At 36.8% G+C, this 23,221-nt stretch overlaps 2 protein-coding genes across 6 annotated transcripts in view; one reads left to right on the top strand and one right to left on the bottom strand.

Moving 5' to 3' along the window:
• The window catches only part of LOC111327596 (low-density lipoprotein receptor-related protein 2-like), a 61,543-nt gene extending 56,394 nt beyond the window's left edge, over nucleotides 1–5,149 (bottom strand). The window contains exons 1-2 of one of the 3 annotated variants that reach the window (XM_088744411.1): nucleotides 5,021–5,149; nucleotides 1,413–1,526 (exon numbers count right to left, since the gene is read on the bottom strand). In XM_088744411.1, the coding sequence (XP_088600537.1) occupies nucleotides 1,413–1,526; nucleotides 5,021–5,045 (139 nt within the window). In that variant the 5' untranslated portion in view covers nucleotides 5,046–5,149. Of the gene's footprint in view, nucleotides 1–1,412; nucleotides 1,527–4,197; nucleotides 4,869–5,020 lie in introns of those variants that run through there. The other 2 variants (XM_088744412.1, XM_088744410.1) reach the window with 2 other exon arrangements.
• Nucleotides 5,150–9,361: 4,212 nt separating this feature from the next.
• Nucleotides 9,362–23,221, top strand: part of LOC111327584 (cilia- and flagella-associated protein 61) — a 30,938-nt gene continuing 17,078 nt past the window's right edge. The window contains exons 1-16 of one of the 3 annotated variants that reach the window (XM_088745884.1): nucleotides 9,362–9,485; nucleotides 9,810–9,944; nucleotides 10,652–10,802; nucleotides 11,751–11,827; nucleotides 12,213–12,280; nucleotides 13,159–13,285; nucleotides 14,051–14,118; nucleotides 15,522–15,586; nucleotides 16,759–16,879; nucleotides 17,832–17,916; nucleotides 19,049–19,094; nucleotides 19,968–20,047; nucleotides 20,899–20,938; nucleotides 21,456–21,524; nucleotides 21,677–21,747; nucleotides 22,360–22,449. In XM_088745884.1, coding sequence (XP_088602010.1) covers nucleotides 9,814–9,944; nucleotides 10,652–10,802; nucleotides 11,751–11,827; nucleotides 12,213–12,280; nucleotides 13,159–13,285; nucleotides 14,051–14,118; nucleotides 15,522–15,586; nucleotides 16,759–16,879; nucleotides 17,832–17,916; nucleotides 19,049–19,094; nucleotides 19,968–20,047; nucleotides 20,899–20,938; nucleotides 21,456–21,524; nucleotides 21,677–21,747; nucleotides 22,360–22,449 — 1,289 coding nt within the window. In that variant the 5' untranslated portion in view covers nucleotides 9,362–9,485; nucleotides 9,810–9,813. Of the gene's footprint in view, nucleotides 9,486–9,713; nucleotides 9,945–10,651; nucleotides 10,803–11,750; nucleotides 11,828–12,212; nucleotides 12,281–13,158; nucleotides 13,286–14,050; nucleotides 14,119–15,521; nucleotides 15,587–16,758; nucleotides 16,880–17,831; nucleotides 17,917–19,048; nucleotides 19,119–19,967; nucleotides 20,048–20,898; nucleotides 20,939–21,455; nucleotides 21,525–21,676; nucleotides 21,748–22,359; nucleotides 22,450–23,221 lie in introns of all 3 variants that reach the window. The other 2 variants (XM_088745882.1, XM_088745883.1) reach the window with 2 other exon arrangements.

Here is a 23,221-nt window from a genome sequence, read left to right as displayed (position 1 = left end):
AGCGCCCCCCCCCCCCCCGGGGCTTATTTATTTCAGGTATCTTAGGGGGTGGCTTATTACAGTGGGGCTTACTAATTTAGAACTCAATAAAGAACTTAATTTTGTGGTCTAACTCTCTCAATGGACCTTGTTTAGCCATGTTATATTTTTAGCATCGCTCTGTAATTTCCATATACTGTATTCTATTGATGCCAACATGATAACATCAATCAATCTATCACCATAATCAATTTTAAATGACAAACTAAAATCATGGTACTTGAATAAATTTATTGTACTTACTAATATGGAGTGTTATTTTGAATTTTTTGTTTTTTGAGGGGGAGGGGTGGGGGGGCTTAATAAAGGGGGGGCTTATTAAATTTCTTCCTCTAAAGAGGGGAGCTTTACTAGAGGGGGGGCCTTATCAGAGGATTTACGCAATTCTCGGTGCTAGCTACTACACATTTCCTTGCAAATTTATAGTTACAAGAATTTGGTGTAAGATCAAGAACTTATACCTGATAAGTATCAGTATTCCCATTACCTGTTTGCTGGATAATGTGTGGATGATTTAGGGAGAAGTTAAACATTAATCACTTTTAGGAGTTAAATAGTTGACAGATATGGAGGCCAAAAATTATTCTAAAATTTTGTAAAACTTACATCACTTGAAGTTCACATAGGTGACTCTATCTGGTGTGTATTTTGGTCATGATTATAATAATTATTGCATGACAATTTTTGTCAAAAAATCCACTTACTTACCTATAACATGAGATAAATTAATGTGATACTTGGAAAAAAGTTTTGCTGACTTTTATTTGAATCTGACTGGTCGATTGAAAAGAACACACAAGAGAACCTCAAAACCATTGACTTATTACCACTTCTGCTTGCAGTGCACCTGATTTTTCCTCTTCACTGGCACACACATAAACACAAAAAAAAATCCCGCAAATAGTTTTCAGGGTTTTCTGGCCAGCAGATAAAAACTTGCTACACTGTACCTTCAATTCTGAGCTACCTAATTGTTGTAAAATAATGTAAGTTGTGAACATTAAACTGAGACCCCAGGAAAGAGCTATTATCAGTCATCTACTCCAAACACTGACCATCTACTCCCTGACTTATTGAGAACCCTGTTTATTACATTCAGATCATTCTGAGTATTGTATTGTAATCTTTATTTAGACACGATCAATTCATCAGCCTATAAAAATACATATCACATACGCTAAGATATTTAAAATTAAAACTACATACTATAACACTAAAGCTGTTTTCCGTGAATGCCGTGCGTTAGACTTTAAAAATGTCATTGATCTTACGTTTAAATAACCCTCAGAGACTCTGTGTTACATTTTTATTGGAAAAAAAAAAGTAAACTAAATAGAAAAAGATGATAACATGTAAAAATGTAAACAACTAACCACAATTTGCTTCGTCGCTGCCATCAGGACAGTCAGGCTCCTCGTCACATTTCCATGACTTATCTATACAGCTTCCATCATTACAGCGGAACTCAGAAGGATGACAGCCATTGCCTGCAAAGATACCATGAAGTTCACTTGTAAGTTATACATTACACCTGTTTGATTTGACATTAACTGAGTGGAGGTGAAAGGTGTCAATTAAGTAATTCTCATATCAGAGTCACGCAAATGCACCCAGTACGGTAAATGGATTAATCCTCTTAAGGCAGAGAGAATAAAGAAATTGATTGTCAGCTGGATCATCAAACAAATTCCCTAATCCATAAAAATGAGAATTTACAGAGAACAGTAAAGAAGAATATGCATATTTAAAGAGAAAGAGATGTTTTTTTATCTTGTCATGAGCAGTTGAGACAATGAAAAAATTATGAGTCCCCATAAGGAATCAATTACCCTCAGACTATGCACTATGATGCTCTACTACTGAGTCCCCCAGAGACTCCATGGTAAACAAGGTCCATTACAAAGTTCATATTATGGCTAGCATGATCCTGCATACTACTTAAGGAACACAATGTTAGGGTGTAAAGCATTCAACAAGAAAGAGAGAGACTCAGATACTAATAATTTAGGGATCATATCTCTGTGGGCTTAGACCAACCACAAAAAGAACCCTATAGCAACCTGCAAAGAAAACTTTCAACCCACAGAGAAGGACTGCATTAAAGAAGGAAGCAAAGATACACCACTGCCTTTTTTTTTTTTTTTTTTTTTTGACAAATGGGGTCCTGAAGTGATACAGAAACCAGAAACCAAAGAACTTTTTCATCCATGCAAAAATTTGTCTAACTGCTGATGACAAAGGCAAAATATAAGAGAATGTTGCCCTTGTGCTGTGAATGCTTTCTTAAAATAGCACTTGACAATATAATTAATTGTAACATATATCCATATAATAAAAATAATGACAAAAAAAGAGATCATCTGATTTAAAGAAATAAAACAAAGTAAATTAACCTGCTGTTGGATAACATGAAGGTAAGATATAATTGTACACCTTGCAAACATCTATGAATGTTTCAATTAGAAATGATGACTAAACTACAATTTGGTCAAATACATTTTAAACAGACTTGTATGCAAAGAAAACAAACATAGATTGGTCAATATCATTTGTCAATAATTAATATGCCACATACACAATGCAAATTCATAATTTCTGCAGCTGTCAAAATCATAGTGATTTTCAAACAAGCAAGCATGATTTATAATCTAATCTGTTTTAAACGCGCATTAACTTTTTGCATATGAAGGTATTCTGTAAATTCTACCAAAAGAGAGCAAAATATTCACAATGAGTGTGTAATTCTTATAGTTTTCTTGAGTTTACAGACAACAACAACAACAACAACAACAACAACAACATTGACTTTATTTTTTAAAATGAAAGAAATAAAGGCTTTTGTAGCCCGCAGTTAGCAAAGCTATTCTAGGCGGGCTACATAAACAGACACTGTATAGGCTCTCACACACACACACACACACACACACACACACACACACACACACACGCACACACACGCGCACACACACGCAACAATGAAATAAATAAATAAATGAGCAAATAAAAACAAATAATAAATAATAGTCGTGATAATCAAGTTAAAGGTTTTAACTGAGCCAGTCACACAAGGGAGTTTCTAACAGGTCAAAGAGAAAGCTAATCAGTTGAAATACAAATATAAGCTAGAAAGGTCAAGGTAGCACAAGTCAACATTCATCTCCTCAATTTCAAGAATTTTCAAAAGCAAGTGAGTTAGCTCACGTTTAAAAGGTGCTTTCTTTAGCTTACGAATTTCAGGGAGGATGCCATTCCATATTTTCGCACCAACTCTAGAAAAGGAAAACAACTGATGATTTGTTCTCGCCTGTTTTATATAAAAGCTTCCAGCTACTGAGAAACGAGTAGAGTAGGAATGAACCTGTTCAGACTTTCTTTTGATGTTGTTAAAATACTTAAGTTAACAAATTTTTTACATGTTGTTGTTAAAATATTGCCATATTATAATGATATTAAAGTCGCAGATACCAATTTTTATCTATTGACACACTTAAATAATTTTTTGGGGGAGCTATAAAACACGTGAAAGTCAAGTTGTCAATTTCGTCACGTTATATCAAAAGTAAATTACGGAAATTTTCTGTTCATTACCATCTCAATTCTCGTTTATTTATACGTATTTCAGCTTTAGTATAGACAAAAACTTTTTTTCTGTTTACCTTTTCATAAGCTTTTGTAATACATGCACTTATTCACGTTTTCCTACACTAAAAAAATGGCTGCAAGGCTTCCTTTGCGACCTTAATTAGTAGGTTTGATCGATATCTTGAACACGTGTCTTAAGCTTGGTGAAGTTTCTCGTACAAGCGCTATGGGAATGGTAGGGATTATACAAGTCAAATTAAACTCTCTTGCCTTGATTGATAAAGAAAATCCGAAGAATACAATTCAGATGTGAAAATTGAGCTTGTGACCTTTCGTTAAGCCTCAACGTGGAATTGGTTACCGTCATTGAACACTCGCTCAACAACATATCAAACCAGATCAAACTTTTTGTTTCAAGAACATGCAGTATATTGCATGGAATAACAAAGAAAGGGACATAAAACATCAAAATCGCGACGATCCGAAGATTTAAACCGTACAGAACAAGACTACACTGCAAAAGTAATTAACTTGGTTTGTTTTTCAGTCAGTGCTAATGGACTAATTCTGACCTACCGTGGGCGAGTTGTACACAAGTCGACAAAACTACCACAAGTACTGCATAATGAGCAAATCTCGAAAAATCCATAGTTTTCGCTTCTTGAGCTGTTCACTTTCATGGGCTACGACGACATCGTATCGGTAAATGTCAAGAAGATGAGCAGCCAAGCCGCTGAGCTTCGCCGAAGCCAAAAGCCGTCAACCTCTGATCGCACCACAGTACAGCCACTCTTTGAGAGCGCGCGGGCTTTTACGTATGCAAATATACTCTAGTAAGTGGTGACCTTGCCGCTTATCACTAATAAATCTTTACAAATATAGACATCGGAATTTTCTAGCTGCTGATTTAAGCCCAGCAAGAGCACATGCAATTCATAAAACCGTCATGATTGTGAAGTTGATCAACATCACACAGGGAATCACGCGGTTCACAGTAACTTTGGCTCTCCATACGCAGTAATTTCCATAATTTCAGTAGTGTTGGGTTTAGTTCCGGCACAGACGAGAAAAAACAACTTCCAATGAGTCTCGTGATTGAGATCGAATCGAAGCAAGATTTAGTAAGCGAACGATGTGATTTGTTTCACGGTCACGGGACGTCAAGTGTGCATTTCACGCTTTTTGGTCGAATGTTCTTTGACCACATTCTAAGTACTCATTAAGTTTCAACACTCATGTGGTCTGACCTAAGGGTTTTAAAACAGTGCAGTGGCTTTCCAAAATCGAGAGCAGAAGTTCAGTGGAAATGACTAGAGGCAAGAATCTACAATCTAGATCGACTTACGGTCCCAGATGAACTGAATGGTAGAATAGTTTGACCCAGCTTACGTTAACTTACCACCGAGAAAATAATGTTGGGGCATTTAAATGTCCTTGCATGCCTGACAAATTTCTCGATATTCGCCCCATGTCAGAAATCGTTGCTCTCAAAGATGTCCGTACCGTGCAAGGCTAGAAAGGGGGTCCGATCGATAGCCTTTGACAAAACTTTGCCCTTCACAGCACAGCGCAAACTTAAGGTTAATGATTAATGATACAATTCTGACGATATAGCGACTAACGGAGGAATAGTTATAACATTTTGAAAGTTTGTTGGCGACATCTGAAGTGAGTTATCCTTAATTAAGAAAAAAAGACAAAACTAACTGACAATGATATTTAATAATAGGCACTAAAATAGAAGCACCATTCCGCTATTCAGAAAGAACGATATCTGGAGCATTCCTCTTTTAAAGGGGGCTTTTTACGTAAATTAATCTGTGAGATTGGCAAATTTCTCTACAAAGTTTTTCACCACAAATATGCCTGAGATCTGGAATATTGTCTACCATATGATTATCTAATCAGAGCAATCGCGTTCTTGCTATCTTTATGGTGATCGATGAACTAATTCATTTCTAAGATTGTGAATTTAGTGAGCTCCACTATCAATACGAGCTGGTTAAGAAAACCATTATAAATTGAACTTCACCTTCTTGGAAGGCTACGACCAGATGCCACGCCTTATTTTAAAGGTTTTTTTGGATATTCCTCGACCAAGTTTTCGCTCGGTCATGCCATCGCCCTCTTTCGTAAGACACAGAACTGCAAGGATGGCCTGTAGACTGACGATCGACCAGAATGGCCCGTTTAGAGGGAGAAATAACAAACGCTGCTCAAATTCACAGGAACTTGCATGGCTTAAGGTTCGCTCGACTCATAGCGTTCATTTGGAGAAAGTTTTTGCTTGGAGTTAGCGGAATGAATTCTTGTCCTCGCGTCGCGAAACTCCATGTCGAATGACAAGCCGAGATCGAGAATTTCCGCTCGTGCGAGAAATTTCAGCTAAGCCCCACTTAATGAACAAGAAGCAGTCGAGGCACGAAGTTTCATCTCTATAACCTAGACTGAACTGATTTACATAGGAAATTCTCGAGGAATAATAACACCGTATATATTATTCAAGTCTGATGACGTACTTTTAGATGTTTATTCTTATTATTTTCATTATTAATCTAATCAATTTTGTCAGTATGGCTAGTTCACTGTGCTCCTTTAATGTCATTTACGAATTGGTGTCGCATAATGATAAGTTGTCAGCTGGAATTTTGCTGCACGATTATATTCCCTAACTATAGTTTCAGTCTTTAGTAGGTTGTTATCTGGATCTTAAAATATTCCCTCCTATTTGTAATCAAGACTGAGATCACGAGGGGATAGATATATGTTATTGGACGTTTTGTTGTGTCGTATCGCTGAGTATTTTTACGAGTTGTGCCGTATTTTGACGAGCCCGTAGGGTCAAAATACAAATAATCCTCTTATGACCTCTTGTTGTAATTTATAATTCACATCCGTGCTTTTAAACGTGATTTTAACTGGGTAGCCTTTACGAAGCCTATGTTTTCTTTCAAGGTTACCCGACCATTATATAATTTTATTGGTAATTATATAATGAGATGAATGAATAAAACGGGAGATTTCATGCCGAATGAGATGAATGAATAAAACGGGAGTGTTCATGCCAAATATCGTCGATTTCAAATGGGAAAATACGCCAGGGACCCGACTTTGGTCGATCGCCACGATCGGCAGTAAAAAATCACATAGGGATATACACACCTATACACGTGCCTTAATGTAAGACCATCGGCCAGCTCTTTGTATGGGATTATTAATAACTACACATAAAAAGACGCCCTCTAACTTGGAATGTTATAAGCGCAGAAAAAAAGAAAGCATGTGCTTACTGATCAGGTGGGCCGTCCAGGCACACGCGGTTGCTAATTGAATCTTTTAATGCCTCTAAACAGGATACATTACGGTTCACGAACTGAGGCAAATCTCAATACATACTTTCTAAATGTTGGGTTTTCCAACGCATAACAGCAACAGCAATTGAAGAAAATTAAGATTTATCACCGCAATTCATCTCCTCGATCACGTTTTGCTTGGTTCATCAAAAACGCCAACAAACCATCTGGCCAACAACAAGCCGTGAAGCCTGACGTTTATCACGATGACTAAACTATTTTTATCATTTTGAGGTAAATGGACTATGTGTGAATGACCCACACCAACCAATGTGCTGTGGCACGTGAGTTTCCTCGTCACCAAAAATCTACGGGCGCGAACTTTGATCACTGCCCGACACACACATTAAAGACTGTTTTCCACCAAGAACAAGAACAGCGTTAGCTTCAGAACCAGGCTTCCCACGGCCATGCAGACTGAGCACTTTTCGTTCGATAAAAGTTTTGGAACTATCGCTGGTCGAAAAGAACGCGTCCGACCCTGGTAATTGAAGTCACGTGCTCTGTATTGCAAAGCATGCTGATTGCTTTTCGCTGTGTTTCGAAAAGGGAGACGTTATAAACATTTTCGCGCTAGATAGATAGATAGATAAATCTATTTCAATTCGGGATGTACAATGAGCCAGCGACTCGACTAAATACATTCGAATATATAAAATTCTACGTCTACAGTTAACTAAAAGCATACAGATACTATATATTAATATAACGAGAATATAAATTAATTAAGATAATATACTTCCCAAAAAGAATACATAATGTAGTAACGATGGTTTCCAGTAACTAGTAAAGTATTATTACTAGGGATAAGTATACTAAAAGGAAATGCTTAACATGAAGAACTGATAATGGGTAACAGCATAGTGGTAAAAATGCTTAGAAGAACAATATATATATGTATATATATATATATATATATATATGTATATATATATATATATATATGTATATATATATATATATACATATATATATATGTATATATATGTATATATATATATATGTATATATATGTATATATATATATATATATATATATATATATATATATAATTATACCTCAAGATTTAGGTTACTTGAACTTTTACTGCAGTAAAAGTTCAAGTAACCTAAATCTTGAGGTATAATTATCCATAGCTCTAGCCCTGCTATTGAGCACTTTTTAGTAGATGATGATCTCATTCCGCTATTTTGGTTATATATATATATATGTATATATATATATATATATGTATATATATGGCTTTGAGATGGCAAGCTGCATGAAACATTCTCTCTTAACTTGCTAGTAATGACGATATGCAAGATGGCAGAAACAGAACTATTGACGAGCGAAAATAAAAATTCCTGTTCTAAAGTGGAAAATTTCATAAAAATGATGAATAATGATAAATTTTAAAATCATTTATGGTAATCCTGAACCAGTTAACCCTTTATACCTTCGGTATACATTTTTCCGGCCATACTGTTCTTTATGCATTTCCTTAGGTGCTGACTGCGACGGTGAATCTGTTTGAGCTGCCTTAATTGGTGATCGTTCCTTTATTCTCATAACTTTAATGTTTTACTCAGGGGGTAGCCTAGTGAGGAGAAATTCAATGTTAGTCACTTTTGCAGTATATCACAGTTTTTATAGTCAGCACAACTCCTTACTCAGGTTAAGTTTACTCCTAAGCAAATTTTTCTGTATCTGTGGCTTATCCACTTTTTACAAACCACAAGACGAATCCGTTTTCTGAACGTTCCAGCTTGGCTTCTGAAATGAAAAAAACATTTGTTAAGGGTAAAACATATAGAGACAATGAATATATGAAGTTCATATATTTTGAACTGCGGTATTAGATACGTATGATCCACGATCCTCGCTGTAGAGAGCGCTATTTATGCAATAGCGAAAATCAGACCTGAAAAAAATCAGGCCTATTGCATAAATAGCGCTCTCTACTGCGAGGATCGTGCATCATATGTAAAACATATACCTAACTTTATTGGGTGGGTTCAGTCGGATTGCTGCCAACGTGAACGATCTTGGGGAGGGCCCCTTACTTTGGGTTAAAATATCGCAGAGGGAAGAAAAGCCGACAGGTGTATACACACGCACAAAAAAAAAAAAACACCTCCCCTCCCCTCCTTACCTTAAGGTCTGGATCCCCTGTCACTTGCTCTTCAATTCCATCTAACACCCAGAAAAATTAAAGCCTTCTGATCACTATATTTTTTAATTTGCTGAGATCTATTACGATTTTTTTATCAATTTTTTGGAGATTTTTTACTCATTAAAATCGCTTGTCCCTTTTTTTCCTTTTATTTATATTTTTTTTGAAAAGATCACGATATTTAAAGGAGAGAAAACTGGGTCTAGACCTTTGTATACAATAGACTGGGTCTTAGTCGTCTCAGTCTCCAGTCTGCCTTGTTTCCAAGCAACAGTGCCTTGTTGTTGATCGTCAAAGTTCATGATGGCGGGATGGAAATGGACTTGAGAATTTTTTGAAATTTTCACCGTGAAAGGTCGGTTTTCCCTCCGATAGCTGCAATCCAAGCTCATTTTCTCTCGGTTACTGACATTTTCAGGGAAGGAATTAGAAAATTAACGTTTTGGGGGGTTGTTTTTCGCTTACTTAGTTGAGCTGATAATTTACACGAATTTTCATGATTATATTTTGATACACTTAGCCATTAGGAAGACACATTTTAAGAGTAGAGAGAGTCACGCGAATGTATTTTTTCCGTTTACTGCAATGTTGCATTATAAAGCAATTGTCTTGTGGACAACAATAGGCTCAGGATTGTGTGATCTTTAGCTGAAAGTGTTTCTTCTTTGCTGGATCTTAGAAATATGACGTCCAATTCGTCCCAAGAAGTTATTCAGGCGCGCCGAACGGAATCTTTGGATGCACCAGAGATATTGAAACTTGGCAGCGCCACAACAGAAAAGCTCTTTGGTCGTGTAAATGTCGTAAATGTTATGTAAGTAAACTTCAGTTGATGTGGTAGATTAACCGACCCTTTTAAATAAAAAAAATAATGTATGGCGATCCATGTTTTAGTTTCATTATATGGAGAGGTGATTGCTATAGCAAGAAAGATCTTGGTTACAATTTTAATTGCATCTAATTTCAACATGATGTAACAGAGATTATCAGAGAAAAAATGAGTTGAAAATATCATCAGGAACCTCAATCAATTACAAGACTGACCAACCACAAATGAATATCAAGAAATAGTGGCACAAATGATCACATTGTAATCACATTGACTCATACTTCCCACTGGGACTCTGTGCTACAGCACAACCTACTTTCAACACAACTGAAACTGACTGTGATTCACTAACCTAGAGCAGACTCCCTTTAACAGATGTCAACAACAACTACCACCTTACAAATTACTTTTCAATAAATTTACACATTAAACAATCTGAACAGAATGAACTTACTTTTTCAATGGATCAAAATTGCCCTGTCAGTTACATGGACCATACTTATATGTATACCTTTGGACTCACAAATAACTTTCTCTTGACTCAAGGGATGACTTCTGATCTGCTATTGTTGTAAAAAAAAAAGTCAGTCTCTACTACAAATAATAGTCTTTCTCAGGAATATAGTCTCACTGGATTGATTTCTCTACATCATTTAATATTTTTAATCCGAAATATTTCATTAACTTCGCAGTGAAAAAGCCAATTTGGCTGTAACATTGGTCAATGCAAACAATGATGTCATGGGTCATGCAGCATTCTTTGATTACCCCAATCTACGAAGTTTGGATCCTAGCAAGTGGGAAGAGTGGTTTCATACAAAATATGACAGCAAAAACTGCAGTGTAAGTTTATTGTGATTCTGAAATAGATTTCTTGTTAATACTGTATTTCCTTGAACAAGCACCCACGTTCTAATAAGCGCTTTCTCCTGAAAAAGCGCCTTCCTCCCAGGACATAGTGTCATACAAGCCCTTCCCCCACCTCCCGTGACACTTTCTTAAACAGTAAGGATACAAGGAAAACTTGTTTAGATTGCCACTTTCTTTAAAACTTTTTAAGCTTCAGCTACATGGGAATAAGTACAGGAGAATAGTAAAAGTCCCCCTCAATAGGCCATTTTACAGTTGTGTACTTAGTTGCCAAGCCTTTGATTCAGAGTGAGGCTAAAGATGACCTTGTTGTGATAGAGACCTGTATCTAGTTAGCATGATAACAAAGTGATTTACATTTGAAAGGCAGCAAGGTTTGTATCATAACAAGGTCATGTCTAGCCTCACTCCCATTCAAAGGCTTGGCAACCAAGCACACAACTGTAAAATGGACTATTAAGCAGGGTTGTAGTCAAGAAAATATGCTGCTGGCTGAAATTTCAAATGAGGTGACTCAAAGGTAGTGAACAATTGTAAGTGTGTAACCTCAAAAGTACCCACTGTGCCTTAATTACCAAGTGATCGCTGGCCAAAAATCCAGCTGGCAATCGCCACTTTTTCATGGGGCAAATTTCGTCAGCAGCCAGTGTTTATCAACAAGCCTGATTAAGTGCCCTATTTCCAATAAGCACCCCTGCTTTTAGCTACAATTTTTAATTTTAATACACTATAAAAGATTCTGAGCTATAGCGTAGGCATCATTAAAAAATGATCCAGCAGGAACTTATCAGTTTTCTCATTTGTTTTCATTAGTAACTGGTTGTCATCACCCTCTGTATATAAAATTGTTTTAGGTATTTTTTAATTTCCAATAGTTGATCACCCAAATCTAATACTACTGTATTGTTTTTATTTAACCAGCCACTCAACACTCTCTTCATGAACTACTTTGTAGCAAAGGCAGATTTTGCATATGGCTGTGTAACTGAAATAATCAGGTGAGTGTTAAGTAATCTCTAGAAAAATGAGGATATTGATTGGTAACCATTTGCATTCCTGTCACATGTATAATTATGCAGAATTAATCTCATCTATTTTTGTGTGTATAATCTTAAATAGTCCTTCATGCAGTTGTGGGCTTGATGGCCAAGCCTTTGAACAGGAGTGAGGCTAAGGGTAACCTTGTTACGATAGAGATGTTGCTGCTTTTCAAATGCAAATTTCTTTGTTATCATACTAAGTAGATACAGGTCTCTATCACAACAGGGTCACCCTTAGCCTCACTCCTGTACAAAGGCTTGGCCACCAAGCCCACAACTGTAAAAAGGACTATTGTTATCATGAAAATTGAAAAGCCAAAGGGGCTTTTTTCTCTTTTTACAGAACTGTTTTCAATGCTGTTCCAGCTCTTCATTATATTTTCCTTGTTGTACCAAGGGGAGTTGAAACAGGTACGAGATTATTACTGGTACAAATAAATTCATTTTATTTTATACATACTGAGATACAAAGGCAGATAGAGTGCTGGACTGTTGTGCGGGAGGTTGAGGGTTCGAGCCGCGGCCGGACCAACACTCAAGGTCTTAAAATAATTGAGAAGAATATGCTACCTTTCTATAACATCAAGAAATGGTTAGATATCAGTCTTCTCAGATAGGGGCAAATAATGGAGGTCCTGTCTCCTACAGGGTTAGGGGTAGGAGACGTCAATTTTCCATGCACGAGATTACTGTGTGATGGATGTCCTCCCTTGGGGTGGGATGGGTGGGTTTGTTGGAGCTTAAACCTCGTAGGGGACCCATTTCCTATTGTTTCTGCTCCAGTACTTGGTACAAATCTGTAAATAAATAAATAAATACACACCATGAAGTGATGTCATTCATGTCTCTGATTAGACAAACAAATCTACTTTCACAGTTGTTTGTATCTGGTCTTGGTAATGTGTCAGTCAGTAAGAAAATCTCATTATGTCTGAATTAAAAACATCATACGAAAGTGCTCAAATGATTTTTTTATTCATTTGTTGCAATGTTTAAAAAACTCACTGGTTTTCTGCACTCACTCACTCATTCATTTTTTTTTTTTTTTAGTTTGTCATCTTTTTTTAGTTTGCATTGTTCAGTGACAAGTTTTTTGCAATTAAGTTTGAACAGAGATTGCAGATTTTGTCATATCACTCATTTGGTTGGTACATATGGGATCTTGTCGAGCTAATATTACCGGTAGTCTACCATTTAAGGCTGATGCTATCAGAATTGAAGAGCAATTTGTAATTCAAAAGAAATGTATTTGATCTCACTAATCTGTTCATGATTTTTCTATTTTACAGGACCAGTATTGACAGAGTTGTTTAAGCCAATGGCATTTAAAGAGGGTTTTACTGGAAGGTTGAGTATTGAATTGCAAGTGTGTCATCGTCATGATCACAGTGCAAAATTACATATCAGACCAGCAAGGTTAGATATGTGGCTTGATTCTCGTTGTACTTTTATTGCTTGTTCATTATTCTAGAAAGGAGCTTCATGATATATGTACATGTACTTTAATGCTCCAAGCTGGGACCAATTTGGTCCTTGTGATGTACAGTAAAAAGTTTTGGCTGTACAATTTGCAATGAAAGTGTATAAAACTGGCAATCTGTGTTTGTTAGTCATGTATCAGAGAATAATGTTACCTTTAGTTTGTTAATCAATTTTTTAATTTGTTGTATTTTTTTCAATGGTTTGAAATTAAAATGAGATTTACAGTTGCAAATCTATCTCAGTCTGTCTTTAATGGTGGCAGTCATGGCATGGCTTTATTTCGAGCATTGTCATGTTTATCCCAATACAAATGAATAAAGGCTGATAGTTTGTAAAGAAACTGTTTGGGGCTGCTTCAGTAGGGGTAATGAAATGATTTGAATATATCAACAAAATTGAAATGGTAAATTGGCCACCGTTACGATTATAAAAGCTGACATTTCAAGCGTTAGCCCTTCGTCGGAGCGAATGGGCTAACGCTCAAAACGTCAGCTTTTATAATCGTTACGGTGACCAATTTACCATTTCAACTTTGTTGATATATTCAAATTATTTTATCCCAATACAGTCATGCAAATTGTGCACTTCTTTGCAGCTAATATTGGTGGCATGTAAAATGAACACTGCACAAAGTAACTCAATTTCTGAGCCATGAGTGATATCACTCAAAACACTCTCAAAAAATTGTTTTCTTTGCAGAGTTGAGGATCATGATGATCTTACACCGATTTTTAATAGACAAAGTGATGTCCTCACTTCTACGTATGGTATGTGTTCTTTCTTAGGGATAAATAACTTGATCAGGGTCCTGTTCCAATACAGTAAAAACCCGCATACAAGAATATGTGGATTAAGAACACCCAGGTTGAAATTTGGTTAAAAAAGAGCAATATAAGAACACATTCAGCCTGAAAATTGAAAATTGTTCTTAATATATATTTTAAAAACTCTTCCCTTTTCAGTTTAATAGAACAAACAGTGTCTGTAGCTTTACTGTGGTATTGCACTAAGATCTGTGTATAAATGCTAGTAATTTCACTTGCTGTGTATAGCAAATGTACAACAACTGTATTTGGAATTAAGTCTTATAATTACATGAAAAATATGCTTGGTTGTGCAATTTATTTTCTAATGTCGTGTGTCTCCAGTTTAATTCTCTCTCAAAGTTATGTATTTCATCATGATAGTTACTAGTAAATCCCTTACATTTTTTTAGAAGTAAAATATTAAGAACACTTGAGAACACTTTCAGGCTGATTTCACCTAAAAATACCCAATATACAAGAACCCAATCAGCTTGAACCCCAAAAATGGGTGTTCTTGTATGCAGATTTTTACTGTAATGTAAGAAGGGATGTACGTCTAACTTCCAGCTACAGTTATAATGGCAGATTCAGGAATGTTTGATGGGGAAGGCTTAAAATTACCGTTACATCTTGATCAACCCACCTCCTTGACCCTTTCCCCCTCCATATTTCTCTGTGAAGGAAAAAAAAAAAGAAAGAGAAAAACATCCAGTTTGCAAGAGATCTGGGATGCAAGGCTCAAATCCGATTAAACTTGTTGTTATTTAACAATTATTCCATGTGCGTGCGTTGGATATGAGATGATAGATAGCCAACAAGGCGCGTAGCGCCGAGTTGGCTATAATCATCTCATATCCAACAAGAACGAGTGGAATAATTGTTTAATTTATTAAAAACGTTAAGTTAAGTTATTAAATTTTATTAAATTTTTAGCTCCCTTTTAATTTTAAGCTGACACGTACACTTGCCATATTTGTAGATTATGGTATATTGACTGATATACCATAATGGCTAAGCCAATAAAAAGTCTTGAATTGCATTATCCAATGATCTAGTTTTTAATAATTAACAATTATTCCACGAGCACGCGTTGGATATGAGATGATAGATAGCCAACGAGAGCGCCGAGTTGGCTATAATCATCTTATATCCAACAAGCGCGAGTGGAATAATTGTTTTATTAAAAACCTTAAATTAAATTATTAAATTTTTAGCTCCCTTTTAATTTTAAGCTGACACATACGCTTACCATATTTGTAGATTATGGTATATTGGCTGATATACCATAATGGCTAAGCCAATAAAAAGTCTTTAATTGCATTATCCAATGATCTAGTTTTTAATAATACTTTGTTATCCCTCAGGTGACTTTTTCCTGGCAGAGCTCATAGAGGCTCAGGACGAAGAAAACAAATGTGTTGTTGCTGATGTAAGTTGCTTTATAATCACAGAAGAGTTTTTAACTCTCTACGCCTACCCCAATTTCAGAATAGAAGTTCTTCACACTGTTCTCTGTACAATTCATTCTTCAAGGGCGTACTGACAAGGACCAATTTTGAGCTACTCCTTGTGGTTTACATGTTTACCACTTCACAGTTGCCATCAGTAGCTTACTTCTTTTCAAGCTTATTTCCATCACCTCCTTTTACTTAGAATGACAAACGCTTCAGGATGGGATGTATTGTGCTTAACCCTAACCCAGGGCTGTGGTCTAGCAATGCCCAGTGGCCCCTGGTTCCTTACTTTTACTCTTGGACGACTCACAAACCTTAGTTTTTTTTCGTAAACACCATATGTTGGGCACCCTAGATTTCACAGTTTCAGAGCACTAGGCTCCCTTCAATTTTTCTCTGAACACAACCTTGCTAACCTACTGGCATCAGTTTGCATATTCTCTATACTGCTCTCTATGCATTTCCTAAAGTGCTGACAAAGAGAATTTGTTTAACAATCAAGAGTCTCTATAGTTGGTGATTGTCTCCTAATTCTCGTGACCTTAATGAGTGATTCAGGGCTGATATTGTAAGGAGAAATTCTATGTCGGTCACTCTCTGGGGTCAAAGGTTTAAAGGGCAGTGAACTGTTTGAAACTGGGTGTGGTTAGCGATGGATGCATCCTATTGTTCTTGGAGAAGAAATTCATAACCTGATCAGAAATAACAAGGTTCGACACTAGCAGTAGCCAACGAGCCACAGACTAGTAGAAATTCAGTTTTGGCCAGTGGTTTTCGATTTACACTAGCCAGTTTGGCTAGGAAACAAACTGAAATTGTCGTAACATCTAAGTTGTTACTAGCCACTTGGCTAGGAAGTTGGAAAGCTAATGTTGAGCCCTAAGTACATTTTGTAACTTACCTGGAACATTCCCGAACAGCTCTATTGATTTTTCCATTTGGATCTTCCACTTCATAGTCTAATTACACTGACATTTCTTGAAACCACACAATTAAATAAATACATGTATATTATATTAAAATGAATTAAATATTTTGTATTTAAAGAAAACAAACTACTTTTTCAGGGACACTCTAAAAAAATTATCCTAATTAGGATAATTTTTTTTTTAGGGTAAACTTCCTTCGTGCTTTTATTTTTCTAAAGGTAAAGGGCACTGCTGTTGGTTTTATGAGCGTTTGTTCAAAAGTTGATGTAGAGTTACTGGGTAGCTGTTTTGACTTGAAACCATTTACTGGATTGCAAAAACAGCACGGCCAAACACCAGGTACATCTGCCATTAATAATTTGTCAATTAAAATTTTTGCATGTACAGTAGTATAATTATGCTCTTATCTTCTCGAATTCTCTTCCTTCCTGCGTAACTTCGGAGGAATTTTAATAATAAATTATTTGAATGAATAGCATTCGTTGATATTTGTTTATTTCATACATGCATGTTCTGAGATTAACACTACAAAGTACTACCGTTCGTGTCTTTGATTGGACGAAAGATGTATTTTCACAGTCGCTCGTTTCCAATCTTTGAAATTTGTCGGTCTTCACATAAAAAATCTCAGTATATAAGAAATCAAACATCATACCATGGCCACGGAAAGGGCTTGGGGTATTTTTATTCACGAATAGCGATGTTTCAAAAAACTCACTCGTTCGCTGCTCACACTCGTTCGTTTTTTGATACATCGTTTTTAGATGCATCGCTCGCGCGCTCTTTTCATGGAACAATTTCTATGTCTTCAGGATCGATTTAAAGATAATGCTTAGTGCTAGAGTTTTGCACCTTTCCGTTCTGCCTAGATGTCGGGAAAGGCTGCTTTCCGCTAGTTTGTTATTGTGTTTTTCATGTTATCAGCTTAAGAATTTCTTAACGGTGACCAATTCATGCACATAGTAAACTCATAAAACCAAACTAAATTTACAGGTTAATCATGGCAATCACAATGTTGGGGAAAAAATAGTCATCAGACAAATGTCGAGCCAAATTTGACGACAGATCCGATAACGAAATAGGTGTTAAAAAAATTGCTTGAATTGAAATACCTTGTGCTTGTTATGTTGGGTCAAATTGGTACTGACAATGTCCGAACAAACGGAGATTTGAAGGGACATGTACTGTGAAGGGGGGAAAATTTTTTTTTTCAGCTCTGAGACGACATCTCTTTATCAATTTGGATGTCCTTGAAACGAGACCACTCTGCTTCACTTTTTGTTATCTACAGCACCACGTCCTGAAAAGGAACCAAGGACCACACCGTTAGAAGAGCAGGTACAAAGATCATCGCCGCTTGAAGAACGGACAGAAACGTAAGTAATTAAGTGAGTGGCAATTATTTAGAAAGGCCAATATAATGTTTTTTTTTGTTTTTGTTTTTTCAATTGTCTGAGATGCGTCAGAGAATTAAATCGTTTCCTAGAAATTGCGGATCGGGATCCTCAAAGAGTACTAAGTGTCTCCAAACTCAATTCTCGAAACTCAAATCTGGAAGCTCGATTCGTGAAACACGAATCTCGAATCTCGTAACTCAATTCTCGATTCTCGAAACACGAATCTCGAGCTTCGAATCTCAATTCTCGAAACACGAATCTCAAGTCTCGAATCTCTATTCTCGAAACACGAATCTCGTGCTTCGAATCTCCATTCTCGAAACACGAATCTCGAGCTTCGAATCTTCCTTCTCGAAACGCGAATCTCGAGCGTCGAATCTCTATTTTTGAAACATGAATCTCGAGCTAAATCTCGATTCTTGAAAGTCTACTTACAAGCGGTTCTGTAATTTTCTTGAAGAGACTTCTGTTCAATTTAGTAACTGCTAGAGGTTGTCCCGACCCACATTCTTATAGGTAAAGAATTCCAACCACTTTTACCACTATGTATATTAAATTAAGCCAGCTTTTAAATTTTGGCTCCCATTTATCATTTCTACTACTATATGCGCCATGTAACGAATTTATAAATGATCTATTTTAGTTTTTTGTCCATGAAAGTCCCTATTTCTCAAGCTTTGAATGTCACAGATTTTATACCTCTTTTAAGAGGTATAAAGAACTGACTTAAGGTATTAGTGTGTTACTGCAATTAAGACTGAGGTACTGCATGCACCTTACATAGAGAATAATCCATTGGCGCATACATGTGGACTTTTTCTACGAGAGTTGAACTAGATGTCTCACAAATGAGACCTTTACTGACAAGAAAGAGTCGACTTCTTAATGAATGAAAATGATGTACGCTTTGCTACTCATTCTTTAACTTGTCAGAATGGCGCAAAAGACGAGTGACATGTCAGCAGCTGATTGGTGATATCAAACACACTTAGAAAGTTATCGTAATTTTACACGTGTGCAGTTGCGGTTTTCCTCAGGGCTGGAAATCCTTGTAAAACAACGCAGTTTTTGTAACAAATCAACGTATTTCACTCTTTTTCTAATTTTTTAGACCAAAAGACTCAGCAAAGCAAGACAAAGTTGAAGAACAAGGGCCGGTACGTTCTGCCACCTTCTCCAGAGCAAGTATTGACTAGAAAAAAGCAACAGTGTTATAAACGATCGGTCACGCAACGTCATAGGAATGACATTAAGTAGAGTCATGCTGTCGCACTTCCACGCGGTCGAGATTTTGGGCATCTTGCAATATGATTGGTTGATTAGGAAATTCTGCGATTTGATTGGTTGATTATGATCACGTGGTTAAAAGATACTGGCCACTCTTTGGTTAGAACACAAACCACCTGTGTATACTTCCAACAACCTGCAAATTGTTGATCCAAGCAGAATGCAAGATGGGTGTCTCATATGAACCTGCCAATGGCCTTACTCGCCACAGAGTTATCTGAAGCTTGTTGCTAGAGCATCGGGGCGCGGAATCCGAAGGCTTGGGTTCGATTTTTTGAACACAGCAATTTTGGCCACACGCGCGCCATTTCCCGCGCAAAATTTCAGTTGAAAAGATAAGAAACAACCGCTGTCTCGCATAAAAAGCGATAGAACATTGAAACGTTCATAAAAGTCAGAAGAAAGGAAACAAAAGTAGGGAAGAGGAAAACTCGAGACTTTTCGAACACAAAGCTTATTCAGTTACGGGGATCATGTAGATTTATCATCCTTTCTTTTAACATTACCAAAAAATTTATACTCTTCTGAGACAACTTGCTCCTGACATTCTAAAAGCTCGCCACTTTTATAGTCACTACAACGTTCACACATTCGCAGACATTTGACCACTTTGTTGACTTTTTTTTTTTTCGTTGAGATTCGGATGTTTTCTTGGTTCTACGCTCATGACTAAAGGAATAATACATTTCTCTACTTCGTGCACCCTAAAAATGATCTGTAACTTACTTTTCATTTTTCTTTAGATATCAAAAGATGAAACCGTTGGAGAACCAAGTGCATTTTGCATTCAGCTCTTTTGCATTGACGAAAAATATGAGATGAGGTCAGTAACAAACACAATTAAATATTCTCACTTTCAGAGTATCTGATGTTACCGTGTTTACGCATCAAATTCTTTAGCGTTTCTGATGTGTTGTTTGTTAAAGGAAGGGTTGTATTTCATAAATGTCTTCTTGACTGAAATTATGGTAAATCTTTTGGGTAAAACATTAACTTTTTTAAATTGCAGTGTCTTCTTTTCATGATATCAGTTTCCAAGTATACTGTATAATGCGAACTTTTAAGCCTGGTTTTCATTAGCGACGCATGCGCAAGCGAAAGCACACAAGCAAGCATAAGGTTGATATGCCAAATGAAAAAGACCATCGACAAGCACCAGCACTAGCTCAAGAAAAAAAAAGAAATAATTTGATCCCTTGTGCTGGTGTTTGTGTTTATGCTTGTGTTGAGGCCGTTTTTTTGGTGAAATATGAGCTTTCATGCTTACGTCGCTTGTGAAAAACCAGGCTTTCAAGTTATTTTAAAGATCTGAATGTTAATTTCCCCCTTTAGCTGCTACACATTTCCTTGTAAATTAGTTATGAGAATTTGGTGTTAGATCAAGAGAACAACATCTAATTGATGATTTTGAGTATTCTCATTACCTGTTTGCTGATAATGTATGGACATTGTAGGGGGAAGTTTCATGTTAATCATCTCTAGGAGTTAAAGAGTTAAAACAGCCGCATTCTTCGCAGTGGTGCGGCGGAGCGTTTTTGGTACCTTTGCTTCCTTCAATGGCGTTTAAAGGCGGCGTGTAATCGAGTAAATGCGCTATACTTTTATGTTAAGTGTTAGGTTAGGATATCCTTTTACATGATGGTATTAAAACATAACTGTTTATTGTTCTTTCAGGTCTATAGATTTCCTTCCAGCGGTGTTTGAGCTATTTCCAGTGAGTACCAAATGCTTCCTTTAGTATTTGTAGTAGATAGAGTGTTATAGAGCGCTAGACTGCATCTCGGCGGTTCAAATGACTTCAAGCCCCAGACCAGACCAACACTCAGGACTTAAAATAACTGAGGAGAATGTGTTAGCTTTGCCGTGACATCTGCAAATGGTTAGACGTTCTAGTTTTCTCAGATGAGGGCGATAAACCGTGGGCCGCGTATCCTGCATGTTTTCCGTACTGCTTTATAGCAGAGGATGTTGAAGAACCTACGCACTTCTCGTCAAGAGTAGGGAACGAAGCTGCCGGTGTTGTGGTCTGGCCTTGCCATTGTTTCTAAAGGCCCCTTATTACACCAGCTTTAAAGCTGAACTGAGCAGAGAGGGAAATAAAGTAAATAGATCGAAAATGCTTTAAGTGCTGAGAAATTTTTGTAACCCAGCCAGATAGGAAAAGGGATTTTGGTGGTTTATCTGATTACATTGATTAATTAACTTTTCTTTATTTTTTTTTTTTTTAATAGGAAAAAGATTACTGCATTTTAACAATGCCTCATCTTGTACCAGAGTTCCCTCTTCTACAGTCTTTTGTGGTACGTTTTTGGTTTAATGCCAATTAGTTTTTTCATTATCCTGTCTAATTGTATCCACATGTAATACTTTTGATCAAGAGACGTATCATCCAAATGTCATGTTTTCCCTTCATAATTCTCGCCTAAAGTTATTAATTCCCTTTTTTTTTTAGAGAGTTACTCCAAGAAAGTACAGCACATTATCCCAGGAGCTTTACGTGTTTCATCGATGGGGTGTTATCGAGTGAGTTCCAATTGTTTTTTTGGAGTTTAAGGCTTTTCGAAGACTTCCTTTACAACCGAATACTTAATTTGGTTCATTCATTACATCCGAGTTGACGGAGATTAGGCTCTAGCCTCGTTTTCGATAAGTGAGTTTTTTTTTTTTTTTTCATCTTCGTCAACATTTCATTGTTCAATATTAAATTCACTCAGAACTATATTTAACAAATGGTAAACACCACAGCGTACACTATTGAGTTATGGATGCACGCGGGAGGTTGCTAAGCACGAAAGAAGCGTAAGAGTCACTCGAGGCGATAGCCGAGAGCAACTCTAGCTTCTCGAGTGCTTAGCAAACCTCCCAAGTGCATCCATAACTCAATAGTGTACGCTGTGGTGTTTACCATTTGTTTTATAACATAACATTGATACATTGTAGCTAAAGAGTTCCCTTTTATTTAAGAAATCTTACGCGACCAGAAAAAACAAGCGCGCGTGGAAAAATAGTCTTTACATTTGCTCACGTCAGCGGCGTACACCCATGGGCAAATGGGGGACGCTGAATTGACCAATCAGAGCGCGCGCTTTACTTTGGTTATGTTATAATAAGTATTTGTGCTTTTTCTTGTGTTAGATCATTCCAAGTGAGACCTTGTACCTCTGCTGACATAGAAGGCATTCAGTCGGTTATTTCACAACTGAATGGCGCAGATATTATAATGACGTGAGTACATCCACCAAAGGTTTGCAAAATACTGTAAGTTTATTTGTAGGAGGCCAGTCAGCCCTATTGACAGCTATCACATCAGTATGGATATTCTCCATACTGTTCTCTACACGTTTCCTAAAGTGCTGACAAGGAAACTTTGTCTAATAGTCAAGAGCTTCTTTCGTTGCTGATCATTTTCTTTATTCTCCTGACCCTAAAGTTTGATTCAAGGGTGACGTTGTAAGGAGAAACTAGATGCTAGTAGCTCTAAGGAGTCAAAGAGTTCAGCAACATGATTTTCTACAACCTCGCACAAACCATTTCTATAAAATCGAATGTAGATTCGTGTAAACAATTTTCAATTGTAGGGCATGTTTTATTTTCCCGCTGTTCATGCCGATGACGAGAGTGCACGGACTTAGGCGTATCCGAGTAAATTTCCTGTGAAGCAAAGTTTAAACAACAGCAATTAAATAATTGCTTCGTGTATAAGCTGTGCGTTCGCAGAGAAATGAAGAAGTTGGGAAGTTCGGAGAGCCCTCAAGAAGTTAAATGTGCTCTATGCCACGCCTCGATTGGGGGGGGGGCGTTTTGTTTGTGTCTGTTCACTTGCCGGTTTTTCTTTCCTCTGCGTTTATTTTTTTACCCAATTTACCCAAAATAAGGGCCTGATGGGCCACTTGGCTCATAAACAGACTGCACCTTACCTTTTACACTGTAAATTTAACTTTTTGTCAAGTCAAGTTGGTTTTGATTTATAATTAGTACAGAGTTGTGATGGTCTTTC

Source organism: Stylophora pistillata, chromosome 14 (assembly GCF_964205215.1).
Source record: "Stylophora pistillata chromosome 14, jaStyPist1.2, whole genome shotgun sequence".
NCBI lineage: Eukaryota > Metazoa > Cnidaria > Anthozoa > Scleractinia > Pocilloporidae > Stylophora > Stylophora pistillata.
This window is presented reverse-complemented; position numbering and strand designations above follow the sequence as displayed.